The sequence below is a fragment of the Rhinichthys klamathensis genome, unplaced genomic scaffold (genome assembly GCF_029890125.1).
Source record: "Rhinichthys klamathensis goyatoka isolate OS25496 unplaced genomic scaffold, OSU_Roscu_1.1 h1tg000571l_1, whole genome shotgun sequence".
Lineage (NCBI taxonomy): Eukaryota > Metazoa > Chordata > Actinopteri > Cypriniformes > Leuciscidae > Rhinichthys > Rhinichthys klamathensis.
In genome coordinates this window covers 1,456,493-1,484,142 of record NW_026607037.1, presented here as the reverse complement: position 1 = coordinate 1,484,142, position 27,650 = coordinate 1,456,493, and the positions used below count along the sequence as shown (strand labels likewise).

General features: G+C 40.7%; 1 protein-coding gene across 1 annotated transcript in view; it reads left to right on the top strand.

The window, feature by feature from the left end:
* The window catches only part of ngfra (nerve growth factor receptor a (TNFR superfamily, member 16)), a 41,720-nt gene extending 15,933 nt beyond the window's left edge, over window positions 1-25,787 (top strand). The window contains exons 3-6 of the mRNA XM_056239828.1: window positions 156-518; window positions 7,700-7,922; window positions 8,782-8,960; window positions 24,982-25,787. Of these exons, the coding sequence (XP_056095803.1) occupies window positions 156-518; window positions 7,700-7,922; window positions 8,782-8,960; window positions 24,982-25,013 (797 nt within the window). The 3' untranslated portion in view covers window positions 25,014-25,787. The remainder of the gene's footprint in view (window positions 1-155; window positions 519-7,699; window positions 7,923-8,781; window positions 8,961-24,981) is intronic.
* The last annotated feature ends 1,863 nt before the right edge of the window (window positions 25,788-27,650 follow it).

Sequence of the window (27,650 nt, the reverse complement as noted above, 5' to 3'; positions counted from 1 at the left end):
ATATTGTCTGATTATTATTATGATCACTGATTAATTATAATTAAAGTGCCAAGGACGTAATGTTTAACCTGAGGGGTCATTATTTACAGCAGAAAGGCAGATTATAGTGTAATTATCTTGTCGTTCTGATTATGTCTCTCTTTTTCTCTCTCCAGGCGAGACATTCTCTGAAACGTTCAGTCACACAGAGAGATGTCAGACGTGTAGAGAGTGCACAGGTCTCATGCGTATGCAGACCCCCTGCACCGACTCGAACGACGCTGTGTGTGTGTGCAACTACGGCTACTTCATGAACGACCTGAGGGCCCAGTGCGAGCCCTGCACTGTGTGTCCCCACGGTCAGGGAGTGCTGTTTCGCTGCGAGCACTCCCACGACACGGCCTGTGAGGAGTGTCTGGGAGACACCTACTCTGATCGGGAGAGCTCGCTGGACCCCTGCATGCCTTGCACCATCTGCGAGGAGGGGATAGAGATTCTCATCAGGAATTGCACACCCTATGAAGATGCATGGTGCCATGGTGAGAGAATAATGCACTCAAAATTTAAATAAAATAATGAAATTATTAATTAAAATAATGACACAATCTAAAGCAACAAAACAAACAAAATAGCAATATAGTTCACGATGGTTTGTTACAAACATAAGATTTTGTTCCCATGTTTGTCAAACTATTTCTGCTTCATTTTTCAGTTTATTTACTTACTTTTTTTCTTGCATATTTGAGTTGCACACAAAGAGAAAACCAATGCGTACTTGCAGCCTGTGGTCAGTCACTAAGGGCAACTGCACGAACACCATAACCGTTTTGTTTGTCTGTATAAGATGTGATTGTGCCTGATCTCTCTCACACTCTTTCTAACAGCCAAATTCTCTCAGTCTCAGTCATAATGTTTGCTTGCCTCCATGTGTTTAAGGATCAATCTGGGTCATTTCCGCGTGTGTCTGCTTGTGGCCCTGCAGTTGAAAAGGTCAAAGTGCGGATATTATGTGCAAAGCCCTGTAGTTATAGAGGTCACAACTGTCCAAAAGGTCAAACCCAGTGACATGCAAACACACACACATACACAGTTTGTGGTTTGCAAGAAGAATAAAAAGCAAACATGTGCATTACAGTGATTTTACAACAGGTTATAGATGTTCTTAACCTCTTTAACAGGGGAAAACATCACTGTTAACCTCATGTGGCTTCTTGCTTTTATAAAAAGCGCATTACTTTAAAAAAAAAAAAAAAAAACAACAGTCCACGACTGTTTAAACAGACTGCAATTCTGTGTGGTGCCACTAGTAGTGCTGAAATTGCAGACTTTCCCTTTAAAATGATTAATAATATTACTAATCTTAATATAATATAATATAAGTATACTTTAATGTCCCCGAGAGGAAATTTGGTGTAGACTTGCTACATAGACATAAACAATAGAAAAATGACACAATTACAACATAAAACAAACAACCTTTCCTCCCCAAAGTCCTTCATATTCCACAAACAAACTAAACAAACACCCAGGTGAATGTTTGTTTCTGTTAGGACTTAAGGCCCAGATATACTCATGGTGAAGTTCTTTTTCATTCTTCGTTTATGGGTAAAACGTGAGCAGCGATGTACTGTTATCGAACGTCTGACGCCACCCACACTGCTGAGAGCGGCGTTTAGATGAATATGTAAATCTGTGCTGCACACTTTCCCCTCAGTAACACACAACAAAATTGAAAAAACAGCAAGCATTTTAATAAAACATAAGAAAAGCATCTGATCATAGAAACGTGGTTATGTTTGCACAAGTTCTATGGCACTCCAGTAAAGTCCAGTAAAGTTAAAATGAAGCAGATTTACCGTATTAAACATGAAAAACAGTGTCAGTGTCACGTTTCATCAGAAGTACGACTTGTTTTCACTCACGGACGTCTTACCTCAACCAAATTAACCAGAAAAGAGTTTCACGTGAAAGAAGGCGGAGCCTCCGCGCACACCTACCTATTACGTAATCTCTGCGGACCAATCGTAGTAACAAAGGTGTTTACCAAGCTAGCTTTGGCAAGCTGTATTGAACTCCCAAAACGAACTCTAAACGAACTTCGTTTCTGCCTAATTTTGTTTGAAATGATGTCACATCAGTTTGTTCTTCAATTTCGCTTGAAGTATATCAGGGCCTTTAGTTCAACCTGACCAATGGTTCCCTAAGAAACACTGTGGCTGTGGCCAACAAGCGAAGTGCTGGCCCTTTTTCTACCTCTTTAATCAAACACACAGAGAAAGCTCAGTTTCCATGGCTGGAGAGGGCATGTAATGTGGCGTGTCATTGCATTAGTGTGCTAGCACTTGGTCGGTGGGACTGTCTGATGTCTGAAGCCTGGGGCTGTATGTGTGTGAGGGTCATTATGGCTTCTGCTGCAGAGGAAAATTAGGCAGGATGTGTCCGTTTGGGGTTTGGTGTCAGCCGTAGCTCTTTGGTGTGTGTTACACCCTGCATTAACATCTGTCTCAGGTAATCTGATCACAAATGGACAATGCTAAAGACAGGTGTAAACGGGGGGCCAAACTGCTTTGTGATTGGATCACTCAAACCACATTTGGAGGTAGCTGAAAAATGTGTGTGATCACATGGAATTTATAGTGTAAATGCTAATTGTGCCCTGACGCATCCTATAGTGTGAAGTGTGAACGTTCTACACCAGCAGTGGCAGCAAATGAATTTGCACAAAAGTGACTGTTTCCAAACAGGTTTCCTGAACGTTCTCCCCACAGGCAAACAGATAGTCCCGTCCTAAACTCAAACTTTGAGCACTTTAGTATAGCAACCTCAATAAACAGCCATTTTTGGAAAGAACAACAGCCACAAAGTTTAAAGTCTTCACTTTTGTTCACCAGTTTGTGATTATTATTGGAGAAATAATATCGAAAAATAACACACTTTTAGCTGATTTACTAGGTGAATATTTGCTATAATGGTGTTTCAGATGCTTGACTTGAAGCTTACTGTGTGTGCTGTAGTGCAGCATAAGGAGATGAAAGATATCTCTGCAGATGGAACCTGTAAATCATAAAACATCTGCAAGTGCTGTTTGTTACACTCACACACACAAATGTTCAGCTTCACTGGCATCAGTTCCTGCTCTCACTTGCCTTTCCTGTGAGACACAAATAGAGGAAAAAATTGGAAAAAAGCTCAAATGAGATGGCTTGTTTTATACTTCCGTTAGCAGTGTTGGGGAACTTTGCACTCACATGAATTAATTACTTTTTAAAATAGAAACCAGTTATTTTAAATTGTAATAATATTTCACTTTAGTTTTGATCAAATAAATGCAGCCTTGGTGAGCATAACTTCAGACTTCTTTCAAAAACGAAAAAAATATTACAGACCCTAAAGCTACTTTTAAGCTACTTTTTCAAAAGCACAACATGACTGTAATTCAACTACTTTATTATTAGTTTGTTTTCTATCTCCCCAATACTGTCGACGATAATGTGATCATCCTTTGTGTGTACGGTTACACCAAAGAGCAGCCTTGTTCTACCATATCACACACACACACACACACACACGCACACGCGCACACACACACACACACACACACACACACACACACACACACACACACACACACACACACACACACACACACACACACACACACACACACACACACACACACACACACACACACACACACACACACACACACACACACTCAGTGATAGAGGTCCTTGTGTAGCCTGTAGAGATGACTACCCTCTGCGAGTGCCTCATTATCTTCCTTAAAATGACCTTTTATGTGACCTTTACTGCCTCTCTCTATCTATCTTTCTTTCTGTCTGTGTATCTCTGACCCTTTCATGTCTATCTCTCTGGTGGGTCAGTCATTTATGGACCCTTTGATGAGGGTGGCGTATTAAAAACAAGCTCTTTCATGAGAATGTCCACAGTCGGAGTCAAAGGCACACATATCTGAATGACCAGTCTCTCTCGACGCTGGTGGTCCGTATGTATGGTGATTCACTTCCTGTAGCTCATACGGATTTAAGTGGCATGTGTCTGTGTGTTTATGTGACAGAGAGAGAGAGAGAGAGAGATGTGCTGAGCTCTTTCCTTTGTTGGATCGATAAGGCCGTTGGACTTTCTTACACTCGGGTTTCAATCTGTGACCTCTATCGCAGCTACTGCATTACACACACACACACACACACACACACACACACACACACACACACACACACACACACACACACACACACACACACACACACACACACACACACACACACACACACACACACACACACACACAGATACATGTCAGAGTATGTCAGTGGATTGGAGCAACAGCAGTTTCCCCTCCCTTCCAAAGCATTCTGTAACTGCTCTGTTTCAACTCCTCTCTGGGTTTCATTTCTCACTCAAAGCATTCTAGTTTTGTCACATCATCACTCGCTAGCACAGATAGAGCTGCAGTGACAAAGAACATGCTTTAATTCTGGTTTATCTTTTCTATGATGCTTTATGACGCACCAGTGTTATTTTTGTATCATTTATATAATATGATTATAGTATTTATTCATGTTGAATTATCTTTTATTTTTATAGTTTTATTTCTAGTAATTGTTTTGTCATTTTTCTTAGTTCCCCCCCCCCCCAGTTTTCTATATAGCTACATTCTACAGTATATATTTCCATTTGTTTTTATTTTAGTTTTTGTAATTGTAGCTCTTCAATTTGAACTTATTTAATTTATTTGACAAGGCAATATTTCAATATAAGCTTTTCATCTAATATTTCTATTTTATTTTATTTCAGCATTATTTAAAATTTCTGAAAACATGTGTATAGTTTTACTTTGAGTTAACAATAACAACAATTTTATGCACTGTTGCAATATATACACACCTCTTTTCTTTACAGAATGTTAATTTTTAGCTGCATAAAATAAAACTAATACAAAAACTAAATGAAAACAGTTTGAACTGAAATAAAACAAAAATAACTGGGGGAAAAAACTTAAACTAAAATAAGGTTTTATGACTAAATATTTTGTGTTCTTTTTGGTATAATATAAAACTAGAACAAACAACGATAATGAAAACGGAACAAAAATGTAACCAAACTGAAATGACAAATTGATAATATAAAAAATAACCTCAAATTTATAAACTTCTCTATTTTTATATACCTTTTAAATAACAAATCCTTGTTTAAGACAGATTAATAAGTCTCTGACTGTGTGTATGTGTGTGTTAATGCCTCTTGCTAGTGTAATTACTGCAGCTAATAAGAGCACTTAACAGCAAAGCTTCTGTTCATTTAGCCATCCATTTGTTCACACACACATACTACACACACACACACACACACACACACACACACACACACACACACACACACACACACACACACACACACACACACACACACACACACACACACACACACACACACACACACACACACACACACACAGCCATCAGGCTCTTATCGCTCCCCCTCCTGTCTATCACACACTCACACACACTCTCTCTTTTCTCTTACACGCACACACACTTACTCACTCTCTCTCTCTCTCTCTCTCACACACACACACACACACACTTACTCACTCTCTCTCACACACACACACACACACACAGACACACACAAGAAGAGAATAAGGGTTGCTGTGTGTGTGACAGTCTTTCGAGAGTGTTTTCTGTTAGATAAAAAGAACCATTATAACAAACTTGAAAAGGGTTGCCAGATAAGCATTAAAATCCCTTCCAAAAAACAAACAAAAAAGAAAACAGCACTGTGAGAGGATGAGAATAAAGACTCCTCATTAAAGAAGGCGCCCAGCTGAGGGTTAACAAGCACTTCACACTTGGCACCTCGTCCTGAAAACGCCCCGTTAAGAAGGAAAATCATTAAAATAAAAAAAGAGAAGAATTTGAAATTGTTAACCTTTGGCTTGGCTGAGTTTTACCGCCGACGTGTTTTCACTCAAGTTTCAAGCTCAGTCAGGCTGAAAACACATCCACATATAGCAAATTCACATACCCCTTTTTCAATCAGAGAGACAGAAAGAAAAAGAGATCTCTCAGAAATCATTTAACTTTTAGTGCATACTCGGAAACGAATGAATGTTTCCTTCGCGAAAGAGGGAGGAGACGGTCTTGAGAAGACTGACGGCTACTGAGGGAGAGACAGCAAGTGAAAGAGACTGATAAAGAAAACAAAGGGGGCTGCCTGCACAAGTCTTCAGATGCCCACAAGTTTGAAAGGTGTGATGAAGATAAGACGCCTGTGTGTGTGTGTGTGTGTGTGTGTATTTATGCTAACCAATCTAGAAAACAATGGTCTTTAATTAATTGTTGAACAGCTAATGACTAAGTCACTTTCATTATGCTTTGAGTATTCAAATATAACTCATATTTTACAGACACTTCATAGACTAAAAACAGAAGCAAAAGAAATAAGCTATTATTAGCTGTGATTGGGAACAGAGTAGCTGGTTTCTATCTGGTCTAAGATGGTCATTCTACCACGTTCAAGTTCGTAGACCTTCTGGGAGTTTCAACAAACCAACTAGTCATACCAGTTCAAGCTGGCTTTTAGGTGAGATCTACAGCACTTTTCAAAGCCTAAAAATGTCACCCATGTAAATCTTGAGTTCTTGTTTTTAATAATAGAGACCTTTGACCGTAGATCCTTCATTAGCTATGGCTTCTTATAAATCAAACCAAAGTTTTTGCATAGAAGGTTCTCAGTTTCAGCATTGCTCAATCAGTCACGCATATGGCCACTCTGGAATAGTTCAGTTGAGAATGAAAATATTCTAGAGAGTCATGGCAACGTTAAGACCTCCTGTTGAGCCAGATCGAACTCTGTCACCACCAATTTTACAGCCGTGAAAGATATGAACCATAACAATCTCTACTCGATTCCAGAATCTTTTCTTGAGAAAGAGTGAAGAGTTCGACAGCAAAACAAGTGAAAATTGTGTGTGTGTGTGTGTGCGTGTGTGTCAATGAAGTGCATCTGTTGGGTTCCATAATGCTATTCATTTCCTTTTCTCCACACAGAAATTGATCTTCACACGCCAAATGTATGACTTAAAGTCAATAGCTTCATATTGCAACATTATTTGCAAAGCCTCATTCAATGAGTAATTTATTATTTATAATTATTAAATACTTAGATTTAAACCAAAAGTTTGTAATGTGATTAAACTCAAAACTGGTTAATTTGGTTTATGTCTCTTCTTTTAATGACTATGGAGAAAATGAATGGGAAAAATACTTCCGGCACAAAGACTTCTGAAAATGTGGGCAGTCACTGTTGTGCTCTATTGGGAGCTGGAAAGAATTTATTGGGGGTTGCCTTTCGATAAATTATGCATCAAATCAATAAAGAGAGGAAGACCGATAAAAAGACAAATAGTGCCTTTAGTGGGTGAAAAAGGCTATATATCATATAACACCATCCAGACAGCCATTGGCCAATTTCACAGCTTCCACTAACATCTCAACAGGTTCAGTTCAATATCCCATTTGCATTTTTGCATTGCATTATCCCAAATTATATATATATAATAATAGAGTGTGAATTCTGTTTAGATACAGCAGCAGACTCCAGTAGTTTTCACCATCAGTTTACATCTATGTAGGTTCCCAGTCCTTCTCAGATTGTAGCTAACGTATATGTGTGACTGTCTTTCTCTCTATCCTAGATCCGTTGAGTCCTACCTATCCCGCTTTCACTGAGGATTCTAGTTCATTTGTCACTGATCCGAACCGTTTGTGGAGCCCCAGCCCTGGAGACGACAACACCACACCCAAACCCAGATCTCCTCACTTTATTAGTAAAAGGCTAAACGAGAACCTGATTCCCATCTACTGCTCCATCCTGGCAGCGGTCGTGGTCGGCCTCCTGGCTTACATCATCTTTAAGAGGTGAGCAAAAGAGAGAAAAATCCTTAAAACATAGAAAGACATAAGAACAGATGGAAAATGATTGATGATAGTCAGGTGGTGAAACTTTCAGGCCTTGTTTCAATTGGGACATATCATAGATTTTTATTGCTTTGGATGAAGCTATCGTTTAAAAGTTTGGAGTCGGTAAGATTTTTTAAAAGTCTCTTATGCTCACAAAGGCTGCATTTATTTGGTCAAAAATACAGTAATATTGTAAAATATAATTACAATATTTGAATATTTTTTAAAATGTAATTTGTTCATGTGATGTCAAAACTGATTTTTTTAGCATCATTACTCCAGTCTTCAGTGTCACATGATCATTCAGAAATCATTCTAAAATGATGATTTCACGATAAGTTCCGTATTATTATTATCAATTTTGAAAACAGTAAAATATTACTGACCCCAAACATTTCAACAATTGTTATTATGATTACCCACTAACCTAACTATTACAAAAATAATTCTGTATATGATATGTAATTATAATATGTTTTATGTAATTATTCATATTAACAAAAAGAAATGGATTTTTTTTTAAATTATTATTAATATTATTAGGTTGATTTTGTCTCTTGTTCTGCTTTGTTTTGTTTTTCTTTTTTGTAATAGCGTTCTAAAATTATAAATAAATAAATATAAAGTTCTACAAAAATTAGAAAATAGTAATGAAGAAGAATAAAGGTGCTCAAACATATTTAGGCATATTTAGAAGAAGAAAAAAATCCACTACTATGCAAACACAACAGTTTATTGTTGAAATTGAACGCTGCCAGTGCTTTCCTCTCACTCCTCACATTCATTTGTACTCTACATGTGCATCTGTTTCTTCCAGGTGGAACAGCTGCAAGCAGAATAAACAGGCAGCTAATAATCGTGCAGCCACAGCCAATCAGACACCGTCTCCAGAGGGAGAGAAGCTGCACAGTGACAGTGGCATCTCAGTGGACAGCCAGAGTCTGCAGGAGCAGCAAGCACAGACGCAGACGCAGACACAGACGCAGACGCAGATCGGTAAGATCACAGGCTACAGACACAGACAGGATTACTGTCATTTCTGCAGCACAGTCTAAATAATGATAAGTCAGTTTCAAACACTTCCCCCTTCTGCCATTACCTCAAAACGTATGCCACTGGTTGAGCCAACGTCCCTAGGTACTGTATATTTTATAAATATACTCTCCTCTTGTGTTTATCTTTAGTATCTCCCTGTTCCATCTCCCCGTTCTCTCTCATATCTTCCTTTTACCCTCCTTATACACTTGGCATTTCCATGTAAGGCTGGGTGTGGATGACATAGCAGACTGACGTTTAACACACATATACGGGCACAAACCCTGAAAATAAACCAAAGAAGTGCTTTCATACATTCCAGAGAAATCTCTGAATTGCTTTTGTGCTGTTCAATAATATTTAAAAGACCGTGAGTCGGCAGTGATTACAGTCCGGTAGTACCCTCGAGATGGGGAGGGATTAAAACTCGACAATAAAGTGGCCATGTTGATTCAATCTGCTGCAAAGTGCAGGGATGGATTTTGTCAAACGTCTTCACTGAGGACAAACAGTCTTGGGTTGAAGAGCATTAAATATATGCATATCACTTTATGCAATCGATTCAGCACAGAGAATGCATTTAAATGTGCAGTGTTACTTTTGCACCACTTGTGGATCCAAATGGAACTACAGATAATAATTATTTTAAAACAATTTTCCCAAACACCATTGATCGTACATTGTTTGTATGACACAAACGCATGTTGGATTGCTTAAAAAGAAAAACAACCACAAAAAAAACCAAAAAACATTTCAATACCATTTGGTGCAGAAGTTACACATTTCACCTTTGAAATGTAAAACTGAATATACAGCAATGCAAGGGCCTAAAATGTGGAGAACTTCCTTTATAGTCTAAAACTGTTTGTGATAAGTTGTCTAATCAGACAAAATCTTTTAAACACACACACACACACACACACACACACACACACACACACACACACACACACACACACACACACACACACACACACACACACACACACACACACACACACACACACACACACACACACACACACACACTTGTGAAGAAAAGCTAATCACTGTTTTTCTTTGCCAGTTTTATTATTGTGACTAAAAATATCACAGGACAGTGAAATTAATGAAAGATCACAATTAGGGCACAAGCCTAGTCTGTTTACTGTTTAAAAGAGGTTAGTACATAGAACAGTTTATTCGATATCAGTATGCCACATATCTAATGTTTCGCACAACTGTGTATGTGAGAGAGAGTACTGGCCTGAGTGAATCACTCTGGATAAAAGCACCTTCTTAATGAATAAATAAATGGCAGCATTTTCATTTGCATTTATTGTAAATGGTTATGTGAGCCAACGGCATTATGTTAACCTCACTGTCAAGCATATATAGTACATCAGTCCACTCTGAAAGCAAGAATGAAAGAAAGAAAGGCTTAAAGAAAGAAAGAAAGAAAGAAAGAAAGAAAGAAAGAAAGAAAGAAAGAAAGAAAGAGAAAGAAAGAAAGAAAAACTCTTTTATGAAAGTGATGGTCAGGCAATTGAATTCAGGCCCAATTTAGACGAGGGAGAACAACAGACAGTCTTGGGTTTTAGTGATGAGACTTATCACGTTCTTGAGAGGGTGCTGCAATGCATTATGGTAGCTGGGTCATGAATATTGATGGAGTTTTTTTTTGGGGGGGGGGGGGGGGGGGGGGGGGAAGAGGGAACAAAAACATGAGTGTCAGGAATGTGAAGCAGACCCTCGACACAACATTATTATAGAGGCCCAGAATATACCAAAACATAGGTCACATTTGCACAGAGATAATGAAGAATATTTGAAATCATAAGGATTGTTTGCATTGTGACATCTCCCAAATGTCTCATTCCTGAAATGCATCTGGCCATTTTACTTTAAAACAGCATTTCTTTATTCTTTCCTTTGATTTTGGGATGAAATATGCCTGGACATGTTCTTGACAGGTTTTGTGCAGTGTTATTATAGTATCATTTAAATGTTTGTATTTTTTAACAAATTTTTTTTATGTAACTAGGGATTCAAGCGCGTAGCGCTGAAACGCTATTGTTATTGTTAATTTTCCCATGATGCAGCATTCTCCATCTAAAACTGATCAGGCAGACCGAACCGTAAGTCGTAGAGACTTAAAACTTTGAGGGCTGGTAGTCAGTGTTGGGAAAGTTCACTTTCTACATGAACTAGTTCAAAGTTCAGTTCACAAAGCCTACAACGTCACCAAAGGCGCGCCCCGAACGGCCTGACGGGGGCACTACAGCGTTCAAAAGTACGAAATGGCTCATAACTCCTAAACCGTAAGGCATAGGCTCATAGGCCGTCTTTGGCCCAAGGCGGACAAAATGCATGCCTCGGATTTTCTCGTCACCCTGGGAAAATTTTCCGGTATTTGGGGTTTTTCCCAAAACCTACTTTTGCAAACTAGTCCTAGGTTTTTGGCCTGATCGTAACCAAACCACTGCAGAAATATTCTCTGGAGAGTTACTATCAATAATCATAAAAAAAAGAAAAATCGAAATTTTAATACACGGTTGCTAAGGGAAACCAAAATGTTCGATGTGACTAGGGCCACTTTTACTAAAATGGCTATAACTTGTGAACGGAAAGAGATATTTTCGCTAAACTCGGGACACATGTTTATGAGCTCAATTTGAGGTCACATGAAAAACATCGCGACGATTGGCCACTTGGTGGCGCTATAATAGGGAAAATAAATCATGAAAATGGCACATTTATGTGGCTACACCCAACCGTTAGTCCGATGAAAATTGGCATGCAGTGTCTTTGTCCCGGGTGCCATGATAGTCTATGAGAACATTGGCGTACCTCAAAAAACTCTATATGCGTCATCGGCACAATGCCCTGAAGGTGCTCAAGCCAGCGTTTTTCACAGAAGTGACCTCCTTAGACTCCTGAATCCTTGCCGAGTCCAACGATAACAAACATGCCAGGTTTCGCCTTATGGTTTGTGTAACGGTGTAATTTAGAGCTTAAAAAACTTGCGATTATCTTCGAAACCGTTAGTCCGATCGAGACAAAAGTAAAACCACCACAGGAAATTTGAAAACATAGGTCAATAGCTAAACAATAACGCCCAAAAATTTCTAAATTATGATAGGAACTGACAAAAAAATCCAATCAATGTCGCCTATGGATCATTTTTATGCTCTCATAAATATAAGTGTCTAAACTTCAAAACGAAATGAGATATTTACAACAAATTTGACACACATATGAATGGGCACACTTTGAGGACACCTAATAAAAATGGTGGAGATCAGGCAAGACATGGTGCTATAACTGTCAAAACATATTTTTCCTTAGTAAATTGCCTGTATTGGCTGTAAATGGTATGTTCCATCTATAATCTAAGTGTATTTGTTTATTTGGAGCCCCATTAACCACTACCTAGGCAGTGGCTACTCTTACTGGGGTCCCAACAAGTAAAAAATACAAAACTACATATTGTAATCAACAACAATAAAAAGTCAAGTCAATGAAACATACTAACCCAATATTCATTCCAAATATCAAAATCAACAATTTACTATATATTGTGCCATTAAATGTTCCTTTAAATATTTTTTTAAAACTCATTTTTCTTATGAAATATGTAATATCAATGGTGAATCATTCCATATTTTCATTCCTCTATACATTACAGTCCGTTGTTTTGCAGTGATTTTCGAAACGGGAAATAAAAAACATCCCTTTTACGCATGCCTGTTGTTAAAATGATGACTAGTACTACTATACAAAAGTTAAGAGTACAGGACATTAGGAACTCTAGACACAGAAATATTTCTTATTAAACAAAGCAGAGAGACAATCCTTCACCAGTGCATTCTTATTATATTAGCCCTTCTATTACAGTTTAAAGTGAGTTGTCTCTGTTCTGGACTAATTGTAATTTTTCAATTAGTTGAGTTTTTTGTCTTTACTTGAAGCACTAGACCACACCACTGGGCAATAATCTAAGCAAGAACCATTGTTGTGTTGTGGTAAAAAGTTTACACATCTCTTAATAACTGACAAACCTCTTCCCATACCTGTTACCATATTTTCTATCTGTTTTGACCACTTCAGCCTACTGTCTAATATAACTCCAAGAAGTCTTATTTCCTCTACCTGGTCAATAGGCACACTCTTTACAGACAAATTTAACTTTTGATGCAATCAACTTTTGATGCAATTTGATGCAAACACAATGTTTTTGGGTTTTATCAAGTTTAGAACCAACTTATTATTCCGTACCTACTTTATGACCAATTGTATTTCCTCATCCAAAGCAGTAGACAACTGCTTAATTGATGTTGCAGGTACATATAATGTTTTATCATCTGCATACATGCATGTCCATCCATGCACAGTTTAAAACAAGAGGAAGGTCATTGGTCTTAAACAACTTCATTGAGGCACACCACATTGCAACTCTTTCACATCTGAATAACTTCCATTATAAAATACACATTGTCCCATTAGACAGTTAACTTTTAAACCAATGTACAGTATGATAAGTAAATTTGTAACATTTCAGTTTATCCAGCAATAATTTATGATCCAGTACATGAAAAGCTGAGCTAAAATCTAACAATACTGCTCCTACTAAGTTATTATCATCAATCTGTGCTCTCTCAATATAAATGCTGAAAATTAGAGAGAAAATTATTCTCCTTAAAGAATAATTGAATTTGCTCACAAACTATCATTTTCAATACTTTGCTAAGAACTGGTAGCAAACTTATTGGTCGACTGTTGATGATTAACCTTTACATATTTCCAAGCTAAAGGAAAAATTCCTTTTTCAATACTGATATTAAAGATGTGGCAAACTGGCTGTGCCAAACAACATTTCTTCTCTTAATTTATCAACTTTATTCATGAAAAAATCATTAAAATAATTTCCAATTTCATATGTTTAAAAATAGTTAAAAATGAGTCACCTGTATCAATAAAAGAAGGAATTTGACTTGATTTCCTATCCATTATTTCATTGAGTGTACTCCACTTTTTTTTTTTTACAATCATATTTACATTCACTTATTTTAATTTTGTAAAACATTCTTTTCTTTTTCCTATTAATTTTAGTTACTTGATTTCTTAATTTCCAATAGATGTCCTAATCCTCCTTGTTCCCAGTTCTGTTTGCTGTACCCTTTGCCACATCTCTCTCGTACATAATGTTTTTCAACTCATTAACAATCCATGTTGCCCTAACATTCTTCACTTTACATTTTTTCATAGGTGCATGTTTGTCCACCAAAGGGTAAAATAATCTTTCAAATGCTGACAATGCATTATCAGGATTAACTTCCTTATAAACATCAATCCAACATACATTATTTACATTACATTACATACACAATTATTCTTGACTGAATCTCTTATATGATCTTTTATAAATTACTTTTGGTTTCCTAAGTTTTCTAAGTGTTTACATGCATGTGCTTAAAGGCCTTAAACCACTTGAACCGCTGCTTGCATGTCTATTTTATTATTATTAAGTTTGAGTTATTTTAGTACATCAAATTAAACTAAACGAAACGTCTCAGGTTACTACTGTAACCATAGTTCCCTGAGAAAGGGAACTCGCGATGCGTCATCGACGCTTTGGGAACGCCCCCAGCGTGAATGCGTCTGAGCATCAATGTCAACTAGTCCAATGGAAAGAATGAGCGTCACGGGCGGGTGACGTCATGACCAGGAAGGCATAAGAGCACATCCGGTGAAACGCGGCATTAGCTTCAAAAAGTCGAAGCAAGCCGATCACAGGGATGCAGGAAGTATGGCAGGGTGACGCATCGTCTCGTTCCCTTTCTCAGGGAACTATGGTTACAGTAGTAACCTGAGACGTTCCCTTTCGAGGGAACTCGCAATGCGTCATCGACGCTTTGGGAACGAGAATACCCAAAACGCCAGAATTCCAAGTACCTGAGTGTCAGTCTGTTGGAACTAAGCACTAAGCACCTGAGAACCTGGGGCAGCATCCAGGTCCAAACTGTAAAACCTGACGAATGTGAGCGGTGAGGACCAGCCTGCCGCATCACAAACGTCTTGGAGAGAAACCCCAAATAACAAGGCTTTAGAGGCCGCCATACCCCTCGTAGAGTGAGCTCTGACCACCAAGGGACACGGATGGTCAGAGTACTCGTATGCAAGTGAAATAGCCTCGACTATCCACTTACTAACCGTCTGTTTAGAAGCAGGAAGACCCTTCTTAGGTGATCCAAAGCAAATAAATAACTGGTCGGACTTCCTCATTGAAGATGTCCGATGAACATAAGTATCCAGTGCTCGCACTGGACACAAGAGGTTCAGCCTTTCCTGGTCCGCAGATGTAAAAGGGGGAGGACAGAAAGCCTGCAGCACAATAGGCCTCGGAATCAAGGTCGGCACCTTAGGGACGTATCCCTGTTTCGGATATAAGAATGCCTTGACCATCCCCGGTGCAAACTCAAGGCAGGTGGGGGAAACCGAAAGGGCCTGAAGGTCTCCAACTCTCTTAAGGGAAGAAATAGCTAGCAGAAAGATAGTCTTGAGGGTAAGAAATTTCTCTGAAACCGAATCTAAGGGCTCGAACGGAGCCCTAGACAGGCCTTCTAGTACTATAGCAAGATCCCAAGCTGGCACCTTAGTGCGAGTTGCAGGCCTCAGCCTCAATGTGCCACGAAGGAAACGTGTAATCAGGGGGTCTCGACCCAACGATGTACCCCCCACCAGGGCGTGGTAAGCCGCAATGGCCGCCACGTAGACCTTGAGCGTGGAAGGACATAGACCTGACGTAAAGCGCTCCGGCAGGAACTCGAGTTCTGTGTTCACAGAACAGTTAACTGGATCCCACTGATGTCGGTGACACCATACAGAAAAAAATCTCCATTTAAGCGCATAAAGTTTCCTAGTAGCTGGAGCTCTGGAGCTTAGGATGGTCTCAGCAGCCTCAGCTGAGAGACCACTCTCTATGAGTTGGGCCCCCTCAGAGGCCAAACCCACAGGTTCCAAATCTCTGATCGAGGGTGAAATATTGTGCCCCCGGCCTGAGACAGAAGGTCTCTCCTGATCGGGATCTCCAAGGGAGGACCGTCTAAGAGATGGATCAGGTCCGCAAACCAGATCCGACTCGGCCAGCGTGGTGCTACAAGCAGTAGGCTTATTCCGAACTGGCGGACTCGTTCCAGAACTCCTGGGAGCAGAGCAACAGGGGGAAATGCGTACAGACGTAGCCTCGGCCACGTCTGCACCATAGCATCCAGCCCCAGGGGGGCTGGGTGAGTAAGGGAGAACCAAAGTGGACAGTGCGTCGTATGCTGAGACGCAAACAGATCCACCTCTGCTTGGCCGTAAAACTCCCAAATTTTCTCCACCGCCTCGGGGTGGAGTCTCCAGTCCCCTGGCCTCAGCTCCTGCCTCGACAGGATGTCTGCCCCCATATTCTGGTCCCCAGGAATATACACTGCCCTCAGGGAGAGTACCTTCCCCAGAGACCACAGGAGGATCTGGTGCGCCAGTTTGCAAAGCGGACGCGACCGCAGACCCCCCTGACGGTTCAGATAAGAGACCACTGATGTGTTGTCTGTTCGTACAAGCACATGATGGCCCCTCAGGTCTGGGAGAAACTGTCTCAACGCATTGAAGACAGCCATCATCTCCAGGCAATTGATGTGCCACGAAAGATGATGACTTTTCCACAGACCCTAAACCGAGCGGCCTTCCATTACCGCTCCCCAGCCGGTGAGGGAAGCATCTGTCGAGATCGTAACACGATGGCAAAGAGCTCCCAATACCGGACCCTGGGTTAAGAACCAATGTTTCCTCCATATAATTAAGGCACGAAGGCACCGCCGCGTGACCTTGATCATACGAAATGGGTTTCCCCTCGGGGAGAACCCTCTGGTCCTTAGCCACCACTGTAAAGGTCTCATGTACAGCAGGCCAAAAGGTATCACGTTGGACGCTGCCGCCAAGAGACCCAACAATCTCTCGAACTGTTTCACAGTGCGTGACTGGCCTAGCTTTAGCTCTTTGGTGGCTGACAGGATAGCAGCTACACGAACGGGCGATAGAGTGGCCCGCATCGTCACTGAATCCCATACCACACCAAGGAAAGTGGTTATCTGTACTGGAGAAAGAACACTCTTCTTGGCATTGAGCCTCAACCCCAACATCTGCATATGAGCGAGAACGACACCTCGGTGCCGAACCGCCGACTGCTCTGATTCCGCCAGAATCAGCCAGTCGTCGATGTAGTTCTGAATACGTATGCCCTGAAGCCTGAGAGGGGCTAGAGCTGCATCCACGCATTTCGTGAACGTGCGGGGTGATAAAGCTAGACCGAAAGGAAGAACCCGATATTGGTATTCTTTGCCCCCGAAAGAAAACCTTAGGAACTTCCTGTGCTGAGGGAGGATGGAAAGTAAGTATGGAAGTAAGCGTCCTTCAGATCTATCGTGACAAACCAGTCCTCGGATCTGATTTGAGTCACGATCTGTTTGAGTGTCAGCATCTTGAACTTGAGTTTCTGTACTGAACGATTCAACAGACGAAGATCTAAAATGGGACGCAACCCCCCATCCTTTTTTGGAACAATGAAATAACGGCTGTAAAAACCCGACTCTCTGTCGGGTGAGTACACCTGTTCTATAGCTTTCTTTGCTAACAGGGCCTTTACCTCTTGCTCCATTACCAGAGCCTGCTCGGGATGCACCACTGTGGGCAGCACCCCGTTGTAACGAGGAGGACGAGAACCAAACTGGATTCTGTATCCTTTCTCTACAATCTGCAGGACCCAATGAGAAATATTCGGCAGAAGCTTCCACGCTGCCAGAAAATTTACTAAGGGAACCAGCCTCTCGAGGCTGGTCTCTGGTGTTATCGAGACAGCCAATTCCGGAGCCTGAAACATAATGGCAGGAACTACCTGAACTGGCCGCTCTAAAGCCCCCCTCAGAGGGCGCGAAACCGATGCTGTGCCGCAGCATAGCATCAGCGACTCGCTGGAGACCGCTGCGCCCTGAAGCACCGAGGGTGGCAGGGTTGGCAGAACGGGCTCGTGAGGACCCCGAAATGGAACGGGCTCCGTATAATGAGGTGTACACCGCTCTATTTCGGTCGGGGCTGTCCTCACAGGCCTGATGCATGAACATCAGGACCTTTTTTTTTTCTGAGCCGAAGTCTTCTTCGCCTGAAGAGCGGTCCTCAGATCCGGCTTCGACTTAGAAGACTTCGGCTGAGAGGGTTGCGTCTGTCTCCAGTTTCCACGTGGAGGTGCACGAGACGCAACACTCTCTTTCTGATGCACACGATATGATGAGCTTGATGGCTGGGGCTGCTCACGCCCAGCAGCCCCAGGGGGCTGGACACGGCGAGGGATAAACTTTTTGAAAGCGTCCGCTTGCTTCTTTGATTCCTGAAATCTCTCGACGACCGTGTGGGCTGCGTCACCAAAGAGACCAGAAGGTTCAAGCGGAGCATCTAACAAAAAAGCACGATCTTTTTCTTTAATCTCCGAAAGATTCAACCATAAATGTCTCTCAGTAGCTACCAAAGCTGCCATAGACCGCCCAATTGCTCTGGCGGTCTCTTTAGTAGCCCTGAGAGAAAGATCGGTAGCCCGACGAAGTTCTCGAATATCGTCATGACTAACTCCCTCACTATTATCCAGATCCCCCAGCAGGTCAGCTTGATAAGCCTGAAGCACTGCCATAGTATGCAGACATGCTCCAGCTTGACCTGCTGCCGTATAAGCTTTGCCCACTAACACCGACGTGGCTTTGAGCGGTCTAGTGGGCAAAGCCGAGGCTTTCAGAGACGATGCGGGACCAGGGGAAAGATAGCTGGCTAAATTCTGTTACGCCTGGGGCATCGCCTCATAACCATACTCTTTCAGCCCTCTAATTCTTGAATAAATATTAACTTGAGGGCTGAAAAGTCGTGATGAGTATGGCTCATTCCATGATTTAGAAATCTCATTGTGAAGATCAGGAAAAAATGGAAGCCCTCGTGGTGGAGATGAAGCAGTAGAAGATAAAAAGCGCTCATCTAATTTACTCTTAGGACGAGCGCCCCTATTATCAGATGGCCATTCAATCTTTATCTACAGCCCGCGACATAACATCCACCAGCTCATCATATGCTGGGGAAATAAATTGTGAATCTCTTTCCCCCATGTGTGTGCTTTCACTCTCCAAACTCATAGCATCGACCTCCTCGGAGGAAGAGCAATGAAGTAATGGAGGGCTCTCTCCCCGGGCGGAAGAAACCGCAGAGCGTGCTTCCGACACCGGGGGGGGGGGGGGAGTGGGCGCTGGATCTTTCGGGTAAGGAAGGAGAAAGAGCCCTCGGACCCGTCTCCAACCCCTCCGAAAGATCCTTTTGCGATCCCCAGGAATGCATTCTCCGCGCTGCCTCGGCAGACGCGGGTCCTGATCCCTGCGGATCGCGAGCCTGCCCACTCTCTTTATCAAAGAGTGACAGGCGAGAGCGGAGCATGCGAAGCGGTAACATCTCACAATGCTGGCACTCAGCCCCCTCGAAGGCTGAGACCGCATGCTCCACTCCCAAACAAATGACACAAAGCTCGTGTGTGTCCCCACCTGTTAAATAACGCGGGCAGGGAGAAGCACACTGTTTGTACACTTGTTTAGTTTCCATCCTTTTCCGCAACAGACAACAGTAAATAGACAGAGACAAAATGACACAGATCGCTTGCTGAGACACAGAAGCTAATGCCGCGTTTCACCGGATGTGCTCTTATGCCTTCCTGGTCATGACGTCACCCGCCCGTGACGCTCATTCTTTCCATTGGACTAGTTGACATTGATGCTCAGACGCATTCACGCTGGGGGCGTTCCCAAAGCGTCGATGACGCATCGCGAGTTCCCTCGAAAGGGAAATGGGAATTTGTTCCTCGGCAGCTACCTGAAATAAAATGTTACATTTTTATTAAAAAAACAATGTTTTTTTTTTATGGTTTTAGTTTACTTTAATAACCCTGTTTTTTTGTGACTCATCCACATGCCCTGTCTCTTTTTTCTTTATTCTCTCTGTCTTAGTCAATTTCTATGCAGTTTATATTCTCATCAACATTTGCCTGCTCTCCTCTAGCATCCCCTTCAATTCTCTGTTTGCATATGCATATGATCTATACAGACATAATGGTTTTTATACTGTACAAACTGTATATTCTAATCCCTAATCCTACCCATCACAGAAAACTTTCTGCATTGTTACATTTTCAAAAAAAACATAATTTTATATGATTTGTAAGCTGCTTTCCTCATGGGGCCCAATACATATCCCACAACATAGGGAATACCTGAACCACACACACACACACACACACACACACACACACACACACACACACACACACACACACACACACACACACACACACACACACACACACACACACACACACACACACACACACACACACACACACACACACACATTTTCACAACCATAATTCAACAATATCAGCCAGAACATGTGTGATTGTTCCATCAGGTCTTTCTGGCAGAGGCTTCCCTCCTTTATTTCTCACACATGGCTACTGTAAACACGCAGGCGCCAGTTGTAATTTGTGCCAAGGGTCTCTCTGTCTATAGCTTCAGTCCTCAGTGCCCACACATGCCAATCAATGTTTTGTGCTTGGCTCTTCCATTACAGAATCTTCTAATAAAGTAATAAACATTTATTTTTTATTTCATTGCTTTAAATAATGTGTAGAAGTCTTTTTAATTGATGTATCAGTGCACTTTTTCAATAATGAACTATGGGATTGAAAATTACCAAATTTAAAAGCATTTTAAAAGGTTTAAAAAAAACACGGCTTCTTTAGCTAATAAAATATCATTGTCATTTTCATCTTGCATAGTCAGCTTATTCTGGCTTAAAACTAAAACCACCTATTACAATTTGTGGAGTTTGGTCAAAACTGCTGGACATTTGATAGAAGCCAGCAATCAGATTGAATCTGCTGATTTTCGGATATAGTGCTTTCCGGTTTTGTGTGCAATACACTTTAGATGGTCAGTGAACATGGGCGGTATGTTTAAGGCTAGAGAAACGTGCACTGGCCAGACAGTCTGACAGTAAAACTCGCTCATTAGCAGCTGTTGTATGACAGATTGCAGGCCGACTTTGGACCTACTGGTGCGTCAGTTGCATTTGTTTTGATCTACCAATAAGCTGCTAATAGGCATCACCTACAAATGTTTGCCGCTGCTTCTACGAAATCATTAAAATGTTCAGACAACCCACATTGGGTGTTCAGAAATGTGTTATGTTTTTTTTTTGCAACTTGTTAAAGCACCCAAGAGACGAGTGAATATGCTGCAGAATCAGCAGTTCCTGACTGTGCACATCTCTGCATTTTACTCTTAGTTAGAGTGGTCTCCATTGCTGTCAATTAGGATTGACAGATAGCTTGATTAGCTGGTGTAAATGTGCTGTGTTGGTAGTTCAGGAGGAGTCACCAACAAACGTCTCGATTACGCATGTAACCCTCGTTCCGACTGATCGGGATCACGACCAAGTCGAACGTGAGGGACTGAAAGGGAACAGTCAGCAGTTAGTGCTAGAATACCAGTATTTCTTTCTCCATCCCTCTCCGTCTCTCTCTAGCAGCTCTCAATCCCAAGCTTTCACTAGACTCTAGGGAATGAACGGATGGATGAGTGGATATCAGAGGAGGGGGATGAAGGTGAAAGGGTTTTTAATTTTTTAAAGGAATTCAGTCTTCTTCGCTTCTGGCACTTGTGATCTGACGGATCCACACTTTGCTCAACATGAAGAGCAGTCACGTCATCTGCGAAGGTCTGAGTGGCTGAACAGGAGGGTCAGCACAATTCCCATCTGGCCATGCATCTGGTCGAAGGCTGGCAATATGGCATGAACCGCAGCAAATTTCAGCCACTCAGCTATCTTTCTGTTATCACTCTATGCTCTTCCTTTCTATCCATGATTTTCAAATTCATTCTCATCCATTTAAAGGGGAACACGGCAACTCTAGCCATTTCTTCGCTGATTTTCACTTTTGTTGTGGCATGTTTTCTCATCGAGCTCCCCCTACAGCTGTGGGGCGTATATTTCACAACACTGTCGTAAAAAAACTCACTTGCGGCTCCCTCCTCCCCCTTTCTACCGCTGCTCATGTGCATTTGTTATTATCGGAGCCGGCCAACTTTATCGTGTGGAGCTATGTCTACCGAGGTGGTTAATACATCATACACAGTATCATAGAACATTGACATGTATGTCGAATTGCCGTAAAGCAGTTTGTGTTTCTCGCTGACTTCCTATTTCCAACTTACCGGGACGTTAGTCCCCATGTTGTAAGGTTGGTTTTCCGCCTGGGAACGCTGGAGGGAGCGGGGAAAGTCACCATTTTCACCAGAAAAGGTTATTTACCCGTCCAAATGATTTCTAAATGGTTTTATTAAGTTGAAATAGTTGCCAAGTTCCCCTTTAAATGCCTCATTTCCCCTTCTTTGAGCACACTTTTGACATCTGGAACTTTTGTCTTAAAGGGACAGTTCACTCAAAAATGAAAATTCTGTCATAATTTACTTACCTTTATTTCATTCCAAACCTGTGACTTTCTTCTGTGAACAGATAAGATATTTTGAAGGATGTGTTTGCCGATACAATGAAAGTCAATCAGGTTCACAGCAGCATTGGACCCCACTGACTCACTTTCAATGTATTAGAAAATAAAAATCCAAACAAAAATCCAAAATATCTTATTTTGTGTTATGCAGAAGAAAGTCACATAGTACACAATAAATCATGACAGAATTTGAATTTCTGAATGAACCATCCCCTTTCCTACGATTTTTCCTGTATGTGGGAGTTTTTTTCATTACAAAAAATGAGTCAAAATCACAGACAATTCAATGTCTATTGTATATGTGACTTTAAATATAGTATGCATATTATTGTTAAACCATATTTAACTGTGACATAAGATATATTGAAATATTATGTTTACTATTTGCCTACACACATTTTCTCACGCTCTCTCAGAGCTCTTAAGAGTTGCTCTTGAGCATAAGGTTTGGTCAGAACTACCCTCGGTAGGCCGAGAGAATGTGATTTCAAAATACTGCATGCATCCCCATTGAGGACACTTAAAATGTAGGACGCCCCTCAGGGGACAAAAGACTCTAGTATTTCCAGGTTTTGATAGAAAGCGTGCACAGAATATGATAAACAATCTCCAGTTTGATAAACTAGTTTTTGGGTTAAGATTGTATTTAGCCAAAAACAAAAACAAAACCAAAACAAAATTTGGCTTCATTGAGAGTTTACTTCATTTGGATGGAGTTCCAGATTTTCTATTGACTGGTCCTGGCACTTCTCACCTCTACAAACAAATATGCCAAATTGTGACCTAAAATTTGTAGTCTAATTATGCAGCACACTTTTGTTTTCTCAAATGGGTGGGTGTGGCTACATTTGTCTCTGTAGACTGCTATTGTGTCATTGACAAGACGAAATAAGTTTATTTTTTTTGTTTTTTTGGGGTATTGCACAAATGGCTCAGCTCTGAATTGGTCCAGACACAAAACAGGACCTCAGAACTAAAAGCCTACTTGCAGCATTCCGGAACTGTTTCCATGGCTCTGCACAATTGACAACAGATTGAAGGGTTAGTGGGAAAATGAGGCATTTGTGTCTCAGGCTGAATGTAGTAGTGATTGCAGTTAAATGGTTAGGGCAGGGAGAGGAAACGGGACGCTCAGAGCTCCAGGGGGACCGGTCGCCACTCGACTCAAACCGGCTAAAATTGGAACCTGCATGTTATTTAGTGAGAAAAACTTTTCCTTAAGCATTTCATTTTGTCCCAAATGACATGAGGCAATACATAATGTTTCTCTTTAAAGGATTAATTTAGTTCACACCAATAATGTTTTATTTTCTATAAGACTTTTTGCAAGAGTTACTACTACTCATGCACAAATTCTCATTTTTCTTATCAACTGTAAGCATAACTACATTTATGTGATCCACGACTAGTCGGCATAGACCTTAAGTATCAAATAGTGCTAGAACTAACTGACAGTCTGTAATATAATGCAACGTTCACTTTTGGGGAATTTCTCTGACACTGTACGTTGCAAGAAACTCATTATTCAAAGAAGTTCTACTACAGTCAAACTAAAGTTTCAAAGAATTGCAGTAAAATAAAAAAGAAGTAGCTAACTACATTGAGGCATGATTTGTGTGGCACAAAACCAATGAGAATAAAAATTAAATGCGGTTCTTTTGAACTTTCTATTCATCAAATAATCCTGCAAAAGGCGAATAACATATTCCACAAAAATATTAAGCAGCACAACTTTTTTCAACATTGAAGGATCATTGTGACGAGAGTGAGGGCCAGCTGACTGACGTCATGGTGATGGTGGAAGATTTGATTTCAAAGCGAAATGTAAAAGCTCCTATTTGGCAATATTTTGGATTTAAACCCAATGCTAATAGGTAACCTGCAAACATAATCATAAAGAATAACAATAAACCCACCATTTAAGCAATTGCTGCCCCTGAATAAGTGATTTAAAAGCGAGGTGGAAAAGAGAGAAAAACTCAAACTCCCCCCGGTATTACCGGTGATGTTACGTGTCGGTTAACTGGTGGGAAAATTTCCTCACCGTCACATCCCTAATAATAATAAAAAATATATATATAAAAAAAAAAAAAATATATATATATATATATATATATATATAGAGAGAGAGAGAGAGAGAAACAATGTCTTGATTCAAATGAATCAGTGAATCATGTTTTTATCCAGATCATTAAAATTATTCCTTTAAATGAACCAACTCATTACAATGAACCAGTCTTGTGAAAGCCAGAGAGGACAAATAATTTAATGAAAAATGTAGTTAAATTAGTTTAGTCGCTAACTCCCAACATACTGCTCGAAGAATTTAATCTTGACCTGCTAAGGTTTTCTTTCTCTTTTTTCCTCTAGTGGTGAGAGTGGATGGGGGGGGCTCAGCCTGACTCTCCCCAACCTCAGGGCTAACCAGTGAAGAAGAGGAAGTCACGTTATCAATATAACAATACAGAGGAGAGGAGAGATTGGAGAAGGAAACAATGGAGGAGTGAAGCCATGACAGCCAACCGGCAAGGGACGCCGATACTTAAATGACCAGACCTTTGATCCTTTTGAACCTAGCACAGACAATACGTTGTTAAATGGTTCAACAGCACCACATCAATGGATCCACATCAAAGTTAAGACTCACCGGCCTAAAGTAGCTATTTCTAAACACAAGCCTATTACCCGTAAGAAAGTTCACTATAATGTATACTGAAACCCACCACAAACTTTGATGAATGTTTAACATATACTGGGTTTCTCAGATGTATTAATGTGACCTTGTGACACAAACTCTGGATGTCTTCGGCTTCACAAGAGAACATAAAGAGATGGCCATCACAGGCTTCATGGATATCGCGCAATTTAGCAGCCGCACCATGGTTCGTCTACCTGGAGCCTTCTGCCTGATCTAATAAGGATTTAGTTTTTGCCTTATCTTTGAAGTATTCATAGATTTTGTCTACAACATCAAGGCCCTTTATTTAATCATAATTGTATTTGTACCCATTTTCATTCAGCCATTTCCAGGTGTGTTAAAACTTCGGGGGGTTGTATGCAGTTAGCGCATACCAGTCACCATCTTGTTTCAAAGCAGCTGATCGCAGGTCAGCGTTTATGGGCAACAACTCACGACTGTGACATTTGTTGACCTTTACTAATGTAATGACTCAGATCTAAAAGAGCTACAGAACTATTTTCAAGCCATCATGTACTCTTAGAAACAACCACCATGTTAATGTCCTACCATTATTTCAGCCGTATCATTTGTTTTTTTCAGGTTTGATAGGAATGTCTGGATATATAGTTCTGATTCAGATTTAACAGCCCAGGTTTCTTAAACGTTTACATTAATGATTATTTAAGTACTTTTGAGGAAACCTCATCCATCCCCTCAATAATTTGTCTTAACTATTTACTAAAAAAGAATACTAAACAAAAAAAAACATATTTTGCTAGTATATTTTAAAGTTGTTTTAAGTTGTATACTCCAAATGTGTATCTTTAACTACATATTGTCATATTAATAACCAGTCAGTAACCTCACTGACTTAAGTCTTACAAGCCTTAAATAAACAAGCCAATATTAACGTTTTATTTTAAAAGGTTGTTCCTTGACCATTTATATACCTTCAAGAGAGAATTATCTGATGTGCGGATTTCCCCATCATATTTTCAAGGTGCTTGTCTCAAGGTTCATAAAATCTCTTTGTTTCTCTTTTTTTTTTCTTGCTCAGACTCCACAGTCATTGACGCTTACTGTAGCTCTTGATGAGTCATCCTGTCTAGGTTTTCCTCGTCTTTGTCGCTACATTTGTCGCTCTTTCTTTCCCACTCTCTATCTTGGCTACATGATTCATTCCATAAATGCTGATGCAGATTCAGATGCCATAATGTGGTTTTGAATTACACAACTATCCCAGCAGTCATGTGCTGGAAGCAGTCACGACTAAGGGGGAATAAGAAGTACTTTAACATTATTATATCACCTTTAAAGTAAAAAGGAATGGTCTAACGAAACAAACAAGTCAACACTCAACAAAACAAAAACAGAAATACTAAAAATAGACATTTGCTTCCCGTTTTCTACCCATCCAATGGGATATTGCACTCATAAAAAGATGTTAGGGACCTAATACAGATATTCCATAGCGTGCACACACACAGTATCTAATGGACTGTCTTTCGTTGCATTTCTAATGCGCTCACCATCAGGCTCTGGAATAAACATGAGAGGCATTAGTGAGACATTCCTGTCAGGCAGGTCGTAATTACCCCTGAAGCTTTCCGTTTCTCTTCCCCACAGTCAGTTCATTCTCCTGGGGCTCTGTTCAGCTCAGCTTCCCTTCCCTGTAGCTCTGCCTCTCCATTCTGAGACTCACCATCCAACTTTTCTGCTCTCAGTTCCACTAATCAACGATAAATCTACAGGAAATCCCTTTTTGATACGACAAGATTCCCCCAAAAATCAGGTAGCAGTATTTTGGACCATTTCAGCTGATCTAAGCTGCATGGTCATTAGCTGGTTGACCTGCCACTATTGTTCCAAAGCCAACTTGACCACCTTAAACTGGTATGATTAGCTGGTAGTTTTTTTTCTTCTTGTTTTTTATTTGGTGGCTTGCCAGCTACCAGTTTAAGCTGTACTTTCCAGCAGAGCGATTATTCCAGTACTCAATTCTAGTCACAGACTGGTTTGAACTATTACACTCTAATTCAGTTCCTCCTTGAAGTAATGCATAACCTTAAAGTTTGATATAAGAGTCGGTGGAACATCTCTGCCTCCTACTTTTTTGGCAGGCAGGTTGTCTGCTCCATCAGCTTTTATACGGCTTTAGTATCATGCATCTCCCCAGGCGCTGTACTTTCCATTAAATCAGGCAGCGAAGCATATCCATTGGCTTCTGAAGTTGCTTGCGTACTAGTGTTTAATGCACATCAGGGGTTTAACACTCACCGATGTTTGTTCTGATATGAGAGAATCTGATGAGATCAAGATAAGATCTCTTGGTCTGTGTGTGGGAATGCGCTGAGAACAG